The following is an 11,909-nucleotide window of genomic DNA, read 5'->3' on the forward strand; positions in this document are numbered from 1 at the left end:
AGGGATGAGGCAGTCATGCTTTGGGCACCCAGCTCTTCAGGGAGAGTGAAGCTTCAGAGCATGGACTGCAGGTGAAAAATGTCATCTTTGGCTCCTCAGCATTGTCCTGATAACACAGCCATGACAAGCTCTCTACTGGGGATTCTAACATGATTTTGCTCAAAGTCCAAGATTCTCCAAGTTCCGTCTTCTTCTAGAGATGTAAGAAAGCAAACAATCTACAAAAATTCACACTTAGTCTCTGTCACTGGTGCTAGTGGAACAAAGACAAAAGTGAAACAATGGCTACCCTCAGGGAGCCTCCATTCTACTCTAGCTACACAGATGAGCTCCTTCAGAGCAGGGACTATATTATGTTCTGATTTTGTAGTCCTGGTACCTAACACTGTACCAGGCACTTAGTAAATGTTGTAACTGCCTGATTTATTGCTCAGTAAGTGCAAAATATTTTCAAAGTCAATACAGAGTAATTGTGTGTATGTGTGGGGGTGCAGCTGGGGAGATCAAGGTCTAATGTAGGAAGTAATACTTGAGGTGAGCTTTGAAGGAAGCCTGAGATTCTAAGAGGCAGAGAAGTAAGGCAGGATGGCCTCCTAGGCATGGGCACACAGACGGGAGTAGACTGGCATTCTTGAGAAACAGCAAATAGGACACTTTGTCTGGAATAGAGACTGGGGAAAGAGGAGTGAAGCTTCTTTCCTTTATTTTTCCTCAATAAAATCTGAACTACTTTTTAATTTTTGGTTGGTTGTTTTTTTATCTTTTTTTTTTTCTTGGTGAGGCAATTGGGGTTAATTGACTTGCCCAGGGTCACACAGATAGTAAGTGTTAAGTGTCTAAGGCTGGATTTGAACTCAGGTCCTCCTGACTCCAGGGCCGGTGCTCTATCCACTGTGTCACCTAGCTGCCCTGGTTTTTTTTTTATCTTAATAGTATTTTATTTCTTTCCAGTTACATGTAAAGATAGTTTTCAACATTTGGGTTTTTTGTTTTTTTTTTGTTTTTTTGGTGAGGCAGTTGGGGTTAAGTGACTTGCCTAGGGTCATACAACTAGTAAGTGTCAAGTGTCTGAGGACAGATTTGAACTCAGGTACTCCTGACTCCAGGGCCAGTGCTCTATCCACTGAGCCATCTAGCTGCCCCACAACATTTGTTTTTATAGGATTTTTAGTTCCAAATTTTTCTCCCTCCCTTCCCTTCCCCGTTCCCCAAGACAGAAAGCAATCTGATATAGGTTATATAGGTACAATCATATTAAACATATTTCCACATTAGTCATGTCATGAAAGAAGAATCAGAGCACAAGGGAAAAACCTCAAAAAAGAAAAAAAATGCAAAAAGTAAAAATAGTCTGGTCCAATCTTCATTCAGATTCCACAGTTCTTTTTTTTGGATGTGGAGAACATTTTCCATCATGAGTCCTTTGGAGTTGTCTTGGATCATTGCACTGCTGAGAAGAACTAAGATTTTCACAGCTGATCCTCCCACTATGTGGCTTTTACTGTGAACAACGTTCTCCTGGCTCTGCTCTCTTCCAGGAGTGATGTTTCTTTAAGAAGCACAAAAGGGTAGGCTGTGGACTAGTGAGTCAGTGGACTAACTAGCATTTATTAAGCACCTACTATGTACCAGGCAAGGTGCTGCCCTTGAGGAGCTTACAATCTAATGGGGGAGACAATGTGTAAACACGTGTGTACAGAGAAGATGTAGACAGGATAGGTGAGGGGTTGTCTCAGAGGGAAATCGCAAAAATGAAGGCCTGGCAAAGGCTTCTTTCTGGAATAAGATTGTGAAGGAATTTCTTTCTTTTCTTTTCTTTCTTTCTTTCTTTCTTTCTTTCTTTCTTTCTTTCTTTCTTTCTTTCTTTCTTTCTTTCTTTCTCTTATTTCTTTCTTTTTTTTTTTTTTTTATGCAATTGGGGTTAAGTGACTTGCCCAGGGTCACACAGCTAGTTAGTGTCAAGTGTCTGAGGTCAGATTTGAACTCAGGTCCTCCTGAATCCAGGGTTGGTACTCTATCCACTGCACCACCTAGCTGCCCCTGTGAAGGAATTTCAATGCTGGCAAAGGAGCTTATATTTTCTCCTAGATGCTGAAGCCTCTTGAGCAGGGAATGGCATGATCAAACTCATGCTTTAATAACATAATCAGTAATTCACACAGTGCTCTATCCACTGCACCATCTAGCTGCCCCTGGTATTATTGTTAAAAAAGGGATTCTTCTTCAAGAATGGGCTAGACTGGGGGCAGCTAGGTGGATAAAGCACCAGTCCTAGATTCAGAAGTACCTGAGTTCAAATCCGGCCTCAGCCACTTGACACTTACTAGCTGTGTGACCCTGGGCAAGTCACTTAACCTTCATTGCCCTGGAAAAAAAAAAAAAAAAGAATGGGCCAGACTCTAGGTTCCTTCCAACTCAGGAGTCTCATTCCCAAGGGTTTTTCCCTTCCTGTTCCCAACATTTCACAGTTGGGCCACTGGAGGGCGCCTAAATATCGAAGAATCCTCCCTGGGAAAGTCTGGCGCTTTTAGGACAGCTCATTGCCAGTGTGGATACTCAAAGATGCTCTGGGCTTCAGAGGATACTAGATCTGTAGCTGGAGGGGACCCCAGAAGCTATCTAGCCCAACCCCCTCATTTTACAGATGGAGAAACTGAGGCCCAGAGAAAATGTTTGGCCCAAGCTCACACAAGCAGTAAGTGGAAAAGCCAGGATTTGAACTCAGGGCCTCTGACTCCAGAGCCAGTGCTCTTTTCATGTTGCCAGAATCTATAGGATCATAGGAATATGCCGTTCAGTTGTTTCAGTCATGTCTGACTCTTTGTAGCCCCCACTTGGGTTTTTTTTGGCAGAGATACTGGAGGGGTTTGCCATTTCCTTTTCCAGCTCATTTGACAGATTAGGAAACTGAGGCAAACAAGGCTTATGTGAACTTGGCCAGGGTCGCCCAGCTAGTTGAACTCAAGAAGATGTCTTCCTGACTCCAGGCCCTGCACTCCGTGCACTATGGTGCCATCTAATGCCTATCTCAGGAATATAGCATCCTAAATTTGGAGCTAGCAGAGAGCTCAGAACTCACTCAGGAGGAGAGGCATAGAAATTTGATAAGCAGAACCTGAGTCCAAAGTCTATGCTTTCCCACTGAACCCCACAGCATCAGAGGGGAATTCAAGCCTTCTTAGTCACAATCCACAGTGTCCTGAAAATTCTTCTGAATTAAAAAAAATTTTTTTAAGAGAATGCCTTAACCTGATTCCAATTTTGCTTTAAAATCCCATGAACAGAATCAGGTCCTTCCCTAGTATCAAATGAAGGTTGGATGTGAATGGAGCAGTAGGGCGAAGTTCATTTTCATGATGGAATTAAGGAACGGAAAACTTCGAATTGATGAAAAGCTAGCTAGCGAGGACAGGCACAGAGTGAGAACATGTCACAGCTGCTATTATTAGGGACTTACTAATTGTCCTAATGAGTGTAATTAAAATCTCAACACTGATTACTTAGTGAAATGAGTCTTGTTTGTGTTTTTTTATTTCCCTTCCCTGGATGTGCGTGCTCACAGGTGACCTTTGGAAGGTTGTACATTCAGTTCTGTTTTCTTTTAGGTCAGCCCACAGGCTCTCGGAGACTCATGATGAGGAAGATTCAGGATCTGCCAAATATGGACGAGATTTTCCAGGAAGCCCTGCTCAAGATGAGGAAACAGTACCCAGGGTGTATTTCTCGGGAAGCCTGTGTCCACGCCGTCCAGGCCGCTGTCCAGTATCCCTACCCTGAAGGGAGCAAGAAGGAGGAAGAGCTATTCCAGTACCTTCTGAGTTCAGGACAAGCTCGAGCTTTGCAGTATGCTTTCTTTGCTGAGAGATCTGTGGGGAAGTGGTCGACTCCCTCTGGGGCCTCGTGGAAGACCACCTCAGCACAGCCTATCTCATCTGCAGCAGTCGTGGGTAAGAAAACCCACACCAGAGCATAAGAAAACCTTGTTGAGGTTCTAGGGCGAGAGGCCCAATCTCTTCGGGTTCTGTGACTTTGATGGCTTCTGCCCTTCTTCCACAAACACAGGTGTAATCCCTCTATGGCTTAGGGGATGAGTTACTGAGTTAAGGATGCTGGTGGGCCTGTGGATCTCTGCTCATTCGGGGAATCACAGAATTATTGAACCTGGGGGCTAGAAGGGACCTCAGTTGGCCTCTTGGCAGCTTCTGCCAATGGCTCCTGATTCTGTCCTCTGGGACCAATCAGAGCAGGTCTACTCTCCCTTCTGTATGGTCTTTTCTCCAGTTAACCTTCCTTTAGTTTCTTCAAGTGATCCTCCTCTAACATTGACTCCCAGACCTTCCCCATCCTCATTGCCTTCTTCTGATTGCTCATTGAACTTATCGGTGGCCATCCTGAATTGTGGCACCCCAAAATGAATACCACTTTAGGGCTCTTTAGGTGATGTTGGATAAGGGCAGAGCACAGAAAGACCAAGAAGATATGGCTCTCAATATAGCCCAGGATCACGCTCACTGTTTTAACTGTCTCATCTCATGGCTGACACATACTGCTTTTTATTTACTAAAATGCCCAGCTCTTTTTCAGAACATACTTTCCTATACATACATCCCTATCTTATTTGGACCAGTCAATAAACACTTATTAAGTGCCTGCTATATGCCAAATGTATACTAAGCACTGGAAGCCTCATAGTCCTGGGAGATAGGCATTCTGGGTAATAATAACCCCATTCTACAGAGGAAGAAACTAAGGCTTAAAGTTAAGTGACTTGGCTAAGGTCATACGACTAGTCAGTATCAGAGGAGGGCTTTGAAGCCAGGTCTTCCTGACACAAAGTTCAACACTCTATCCATTCTCTGATTTCCTCCATTGATGGCAACAGATTTTTAACTCTCCCATGCCCTCTCAGCTCTAGGGACTCTTCTCCATGTCCTCCCATAAATACCCAAAGTGCTAGGGGCCTTCTTTTGGTTCTTTGGATGTCACATGCATGGCTCTCAGTGGAGCGTGTGGGTTGGCCATGGGTCATCATTTGCTCTTGCCATGTGATGGAACCATCTATTCCTCCAGTTGAATGTTTCTTTGATGACATCCTCTACTCTCCTTCCCTTGAGTGATACTTGATAGGTAATGTGGGGCAGCCTGTTCATACCCCCCACCAGCTGCCATGTTTACCTTTGGATACAGCTTTAATTCTTTGGAGACTGTGTTATTCCATGTTTGGCCACCAGGCAGCATCCTCGGGAAAAAAATATTTAAGAAATGGGCCATCTGGGGCAGCTAGGTGGCACAGTGGATAAAGCACCAGCCCTGGATTCAGGAGAACCTGAGTTCAAATCCAGCCTCAGACACTTGACATTTACTAGCTGTGTGACCCTGGGCAAGTCACTTAACCCTCACTGCCCCACACACAAAAAAACACAAAACAAAAACAAAACAAAAGAAATGGACCATCCTTTGGGGAGAAGCTTAAGGAATCAAAGCATGGAAATTTTCCTGAAGGCAGTAAATTCTGCTCTCCTATTCAACTTTGTGCCTTGTTCACTGTCCAGGGTCTGTCCAAACTATATGCACTGATGGAGTCTATCCAACAGCATATCATTGTTTGCATACTGGACATTTTTCATCCACTTGGTTTTTCTTGTGTGGATAGTCAGAACTAACTCTTGAGAATGATTATGGATCTCATTTAGGAGACCACATTTTTCTGGAGCTTGATGAGATTGGTATTCTCTCACCTGGAAACTGGAGCAGTGGAAAGACCTGTGTGTCTTTAGGGAATCTCTCCTCTGTACATCCTTATGTATTTTTTTTTTTTTAGCGAGGCAATTGGGATTAAATGACTTGCCCAGGGTCACACAGCTAGTAACTGTCAAGTGTCTAAGGCCGGATTTGAACTCAGGTCTTCCTGACTCCAGGCCCAGTGCTCTATTCACTGTGCTACCTAGCTGCCCTGTCCTTATGTATTTTTACTGTCAGGTCCTAGCACAGTAACTAGCATATATCAGTTACTTAAGGAACATCCATTGAATTAAATTGACTACACATGTGGGGCTAGCCAAAAAAGGAGGTGTTTTTGTGTGCTTCACAAAGGCATTTTTTGTTCTGTGCTCTTCAATTGTTATAATGTAATAATGATAATAATTATTGGAGTTCTTAGAATACAACCTCTTGAAAGTGAGGAGGGCAAGTAGGAGGAAGAGGGAAGCATGGCAGCAGCAGGTTTTGGGGGTCTTGAAGGGCATACCCTAGGGATCTGTACTTGGCCCTGTGCTGTTTAACATTTCTTTCTTTCTTTCTTTCTTTCTTTCTTTCTTTCTTTCTTTCTTTCTTTCTTTCTTTCTTTCTTTCTTTCTTTCTTTCTTTCTTTCTTTCTTTCTTTCTTTCTTCTTCTTTCTTTCTTTCTTCCTTCCTTCCTTCCTTCTTCCTTCTTTCTTTCTTTCTTTCTTTCTTTCTTTCTTTCTTTCTTTCTTTCTTTCTTTCTTTCTTTCTTTCTTTCTTTCTTTCTTTCTTTCTGGTAAGGCAATTGGGGTTAAGTGACTTGCCCAGGGTCACACAGCTAGTAAGTGTGTAAAGTGTATGAGGCTGGATTTGAACTCAGGTCCTCCTGAATCCAGGGCCGGCGCTCTATCCACTGTGCCACCTAGCTGCCCCCTATTTGACATTTTTGTCAGTGGCTTAGATGAAACCACAGAAAGCATCCTGGTCAAATTCGAAGGTGACACAAAGCTGGGAGGTCTAGTCATCACAATGGATGACAGAGTCAGGATTCAAAAAGATCTTTACAGGTGAGAGCACTGAGTTGAATCAAATAAGATTAAACTTAATAGAAATAAATGTAAAGTCTTAAATTGGAGGGTCTAAAAACCAACTTCCCATATACAAGACTGGGGAGGCATGGTGAAAGATTGTCTGAAAAAGATCTGGGGTTTTATTGGACCACAAGCTCAATATGAGTCATATAATATGTGATATGGCAGCAAAGAAAGCTGATGTGAACTTAGATTGCATTAAGGGAGATGTAGAATCCTTTTTCTGGGGCCACATCTACTTAATAGTGTCTGAAGGAGGAGCAGCTAGGTAGTGCGGTGGATAAAGCACCAGCCCTGGATTCAGGAGGACCTGAGTTCAAATCCGGCCTCAGACACTTGACACTTACTAGCTCTGTGACCCTGGGCAAGTCACTTAACCCTCATTGCCCCACAAAAAAAAAAATAGTGTCTGAAGGAGGGCAAGCAGAATGACTTTGTCACCGTGCTCTAGCTGCCTTCTCCTATCGGTGAGTTCTTCCTAGTACTTCCATTCTGAGGAAGGGCCAGGCTAGCCAATTATGGTCCTATCATGTAGGTGCCTCTCCCTGACCCCTGCTTTGTGTTGTCTTTCAATATTAGAATGTAATCCACTTGAGGGCAGGGACAGTCTTTCTTTTTGCTTATATTTGCATCCCCAACATTTGCCTGACAAAGAGTAAGCAAAAGGTGCTAGGCTGGAGCAAGGGAAGACAGGTATGGGTCCTGATTTTGCTTTAACTATTGTTAAACCATTGGCCCTCTCTGGGCTTCAGTTTCCTTCTCTGCAAAGTGGTCAGACTCAATGGGCTCTAGAGTCTTTTCCATCACTGGGATCTATGTTCTTCTCTGGGCCTCAGCTTTCTCAAATGTAAAGTAGGAGAGTCAGGTAGGCGGCCTCCAGAATAATTCCTGTATACGTCCTGCCAATGAGGGATGGCACTATTGTCTTGGGACCCAGGGCCAAAGTGATGCATCCTGAACCCAGCTCCCAATTCGCTCCTGGTAGGAAGATACTTCCACTGGCTTGGAAGCCATCAGTCACCCCCAACCCAATGGCTGGGGCCAGACTGGGTCTCTACGACAGCTGGGCCTGAAGCACCTTTATCCAAAGACAGCAATACCTTTGCTTGGCTGACATGGGGAACAATCATTACCTCTGTGTGCAGCCTAGCCTACAAGAGACCCAGAAAGAGGTCTCTGAGGGCTGGGATAGCTGCCCAAACCTCTTGTGGGAGTGAGCAACAGGGCACACCTGAGGCTTGGCTCCAAGTTAAATGGATGAGTGAAAAAAATGCATTTTTGAAATATCTAGTACATTCCAGGTACTTTGCTAAGCACTTGAGATGCTAATACAAAAATGAGACAGTCACCTCGCCCCCTACCTCCCCTGCCCCCCCCCCCCCGCCCCGAACTTCCATAGGGAATGGTAGTCAGAGAAGAGAATTATGGTCTGGGAAATCACAGTGATGATGAGTGGAACAAGATGGCATTGCCAACCAGTTTGATCATGTCAAAATAGTCACACAACTTGTATGATGTCAGAGGCAGGATTCAAACCCAAGACTTCTTGAATGAGGCCAGCTCTTTATCCACCCCATGTAGCTGCCTATCACTGTAAGTTATAAGCTTTTTTTCATCCACACATACGAGTTCAGCAGCACAGGGAAAGAAATGGCTAGTGCTTGGGAGCCCAGAGAGAAAGAGTACCAGTTTAGTACTATATGATGGCCAGTCTTTTTCTCTTTACATAAGGGAACATTTGGTGGTTTGTTGTTGTTTTTTAGTGAGGCAATTGGGGTTAAGTGACTTGCTCAGGGTCACACAGCTAGTAAGTGTTAAGTGTCTCAGGCCGCATTTGAACTCAGGACCTCCTGAGTCCAGGGCTGGTGCTCTATCCACTACGCCACCTAGATGCCCTGACATAAGGGAACATTTGTGTCTATATATGAAGTCCATCCAGTTATTCAGGGTTGATTTCAGCCTTTCCTCTGCTGAGATGCTTTGCTATTTCTCACATGGACCAATCTCTTCTTTTGTCTCTAGGTTTGGGGACAATGGGAAGAGGCATTGTCGTCTCTCTGATCAGGGCCAACATCCCTGTTATTGCCATCGAACAGGATGAGAAGCATCTGGACTGGGCCAAAACAGCGATTCTCTCCCTCTTAGGACGAGAAGTCTCCAAACTGAAGCAGAGTGGCCAAGATTGGAGACAGCCAAGGCTCCACTTTACCACCTCCCTGGATGAGGTAGCAGGCATGGATTTAGTGATTGAGGCTGTATTTGAGGAAATTGAGCTGAAGAAACAGGTCTTCAGGAAATTGTCAGCCAAATGTAAGCCTTCGGCTTTTCTATGCACTAATACCTCAGCCCTGGATATTGATGAGATTGCTTTGTCCACGAGCCATCCTCACCAGGTCATTGGCAGCCATTTCTTTGCCCCAGCTCATGTTATGAATTTGTTGGAGGTCATCCCCAGTCGTTATTCATCCCCTACGACCATTGCCACCGTCATGAGCTTGGCAAAAACCATGAAAAAGGTTGGCGTTGTTGTTGGAAATTGCTTTGGATTTGTTGGCAATCGAATGCTGTTTGCTTTCTACAGCCAGAATCATTTCTTAGTAGAAGATGGTAGCCAGCCAGAGGAAATTGATCAAGTTCTGGAAGAGTTTGGTTTCAGAATGGGCCCTTTTCGAGTGTCAGATCTGTCAGGATTGGACGTGGGTTGGAAATCCCGAAAAGATCAAGGCCTCACAGGACCTATGCTAGCCCCAGGAACACCTTTGCGCCAACGTGGCAGCAAACGCTATTGCCCAATTCCTGATCTTCTGTGTGAACATGGAAGACTTGGCCAGAAGACTGGAAAAGGTTGGTATCAATATGACAAACCAATGGGCAGGATTCACAAACCTGATCCCTGGCTTTCCAAATTCTTATCTGAGTACAGGCAGCGCCATCATATTGAGTCACGGGTCATAACACCAGAGGAGATCCTGGAGCGTTCTGTGTATTCCCTCATCAATGAAGGCTTTCGTATCTTAGAAGAAGGCATGGCCGCTGGCCCCGAACACATTGATGTAATCTACAATAATGGTTATGGATGGCCGAAGCATAAGGGTGGACCTATGTTCTACGCCTCCGAGGTGGGGCTACCCACAGTGGTTGAGAAATTACAAAAATATTACCAGAAAAATCTGGACATCCCCAACTTGGAGCCTTGCAATCTTCTGAAGAAACTGGCCTCCCAGGGGAACCCTCCTCTTCAGGACTGGCAGAGTTTAGGGGGACTTCAGATCAATAAACTATGACTTCACTTACCTTGGCTCTCCAGGTGAGACCTCCCATATACCAACCTCAGGCAAACATTGTTGAAATAAACAGAAACTCAATCAAAGGCTTTCAAAAAGCTTGCAAAGCAAAATTGATGGGGAAAATCATGGGCATGGTGACCCCTTCTGGGGGGTTGCTTCTGTAAGGTGATTCTAATAATTCAATATCATAAGCAACTTATGGGTCAGATCTTCTGGGAGCACATGGTCGCAAAACTGCTTCCCAGGCATCTGAATCCATCTCTTTTTACTTGATTCTGTCTTGTGAAAACAGTCCATGTTGGTAGTGTCTCATTTGAATAAGAAATGGTTCTGGTAGCATGCAGGGTATGAGACAGGCTCAGAGTCACTGGATCCAGCCATCTCCACCAGCTATCACTTTGTGTCTCTTCTCTCCTTCTTACCCAAACTCCTAGAGAAAGTTAAAGTCAGTGCCTCCAATTCTTCTTTCACTCTTCTAAGTCCTCTGAAGTCAGGGTTCTGACCTCAACATTTAACTGAAATGAATTTCCCTAGAGTTACCAGTGATTTCTTCATTGTCAGATATGATGGCCTTTGTTCAATCCTCTCTTTGGCATTTGATGTGGTTGGCCATCTCTTCTTGGATAGTCTCATCTCTCTAGAATTAAGGAACACCGTGAAGTTCTCCTATTTGTTGACCCCTCCTCAGTCTACTTTGCTGGATCCATGTTGTGCCCATTAACCATGGATGTCCCCCTTAGGATTTGTCCTTGGACCTCTTCTCTTCTCTCTCTACACTCTCATTTGGTTTCCATGGGTACAGTAATCATCTCTTTGAAGATGACTCCCAGATCTAAGTGTCTATCCTCAGCCTCCTGAGCTTCAGTCCAGAATCATCAACTGGGTGATAGGCATTTCAAATTGCCATCTCATACTCAACATATCTAAAATAGAACTCTTGTCTTTTCTCCCAAATGCACCCCTTAAAAAAAACCTTCCTTATTATTATCAAAGGAAGACAAGTGAACTTAGCTAAAGTAACAAGGAACCCTGAAGAATAGACAGGAGGTGGTATGTGCCAAGCAAGTCAAACCACCAGCAGCACTTTGACCCCCTCTCAATCCCTAATGGAGACAGCCCAAGACCCTTAACTTGAAAACATTGGAAAAAGCAGTGAGTCCCATACCACTGGACCTACTTCCAGCCCTGCCCTTTGAGGGGAGCAGTCATCATGGAGAAGTTGTCTGCCTTTCTTACCAACACCAGCTGCCACTTATAGCAGTAAAACCCAGGAATCCTGGCCAAAGTACCACCTTCCAGACCAAGGGTCCTGTTTCCAGTCTAGTCTCCACAGCTATCATCCTAAGAAGCATCCCCTGTGGGGATGCTATCTGGCAACTGTATCTGCAGTGTTGCTACCACAGCTTCTGAAGATACAGAACAAAGTCTTCACTATCAGAATTCTTGCCACTCAAAGAATTGGATATTAAGGGGATGCCCAACAATTGGGGAATGGCTGAACAAGTTGTGGATGTGATGAAATCCTATTGTACTATAAGAAATGATGAACAGGATGCTTTCAGAAAAACCTAGGAAGATTTATAGGAACTGACGCAAAGAGAAATGAACAGAACCAGAACATTGTACACAGTGACAGCAATATTGAAGGATGATTAACTGTGAAAGACTTAGCTATTCTTAGCAATACAATGACCCAAAACAGTTCTGAAGGACTTATGAAAAATGCTACCCACCTCCAGAGAAAGAACTGATGGTGTCTGAATGCAGATCAAAGCATACTTTTAAAACTTTATTTTTCATGGGCTTTTTT

At 44.2% G+C, this 11,909-nt stretch overlaps 1 protein-coding gene across 3 annotated transcripts in view; it reads left to right on the top strand.

The window, feature by feature from the left end:
- The window catches only part of EHHADH (enoyl-CoA hydratase and 3-hydroxyacyl CoA dehydrogenase), a 28,097-nt gene extending 16,410 nt beyond the window's left edge, over nucleotides 1–11,687 (top strand). For all 3 annotated transcript variants that reach the window (XM_044004907.1, XM_044004909.1, XM_044004908.1), the window contains 2 exons: nucleotides 3,606–3,947; nucleotides 8,835–11,687. In XM_044004907.1, the coding sequence (XP_043860842.1) occupies nucleotides 3,606–3,947; nucleotides 8,835–10,096 (1,604 nt within the window). In that variant the 3' untranslated portion in view covers nucleotides 10,097–11,687. The remainder of the gene's footprint in view (nucleotides 1–3,605; nucleotides 3,948–8,834) is intronic.
- Nucleotides 11,688–11,909: the final 222 nt, after the last annotated feature.

Source organism: Dromiciops gliroides, chromosome 4 (genome assembly GCF_019393635.1).
Source record: "Dromiciops gliroides isolate mDroGli1 chromosome 4, mDroGli1.pri, whole genome shotgun sequence".
NCBI lineage: Eukaryota > Metazoa > Chordata > Mammalia > Microbiotheria > Microbiotheriidae > Dromiciops > Dromiciops gliroides.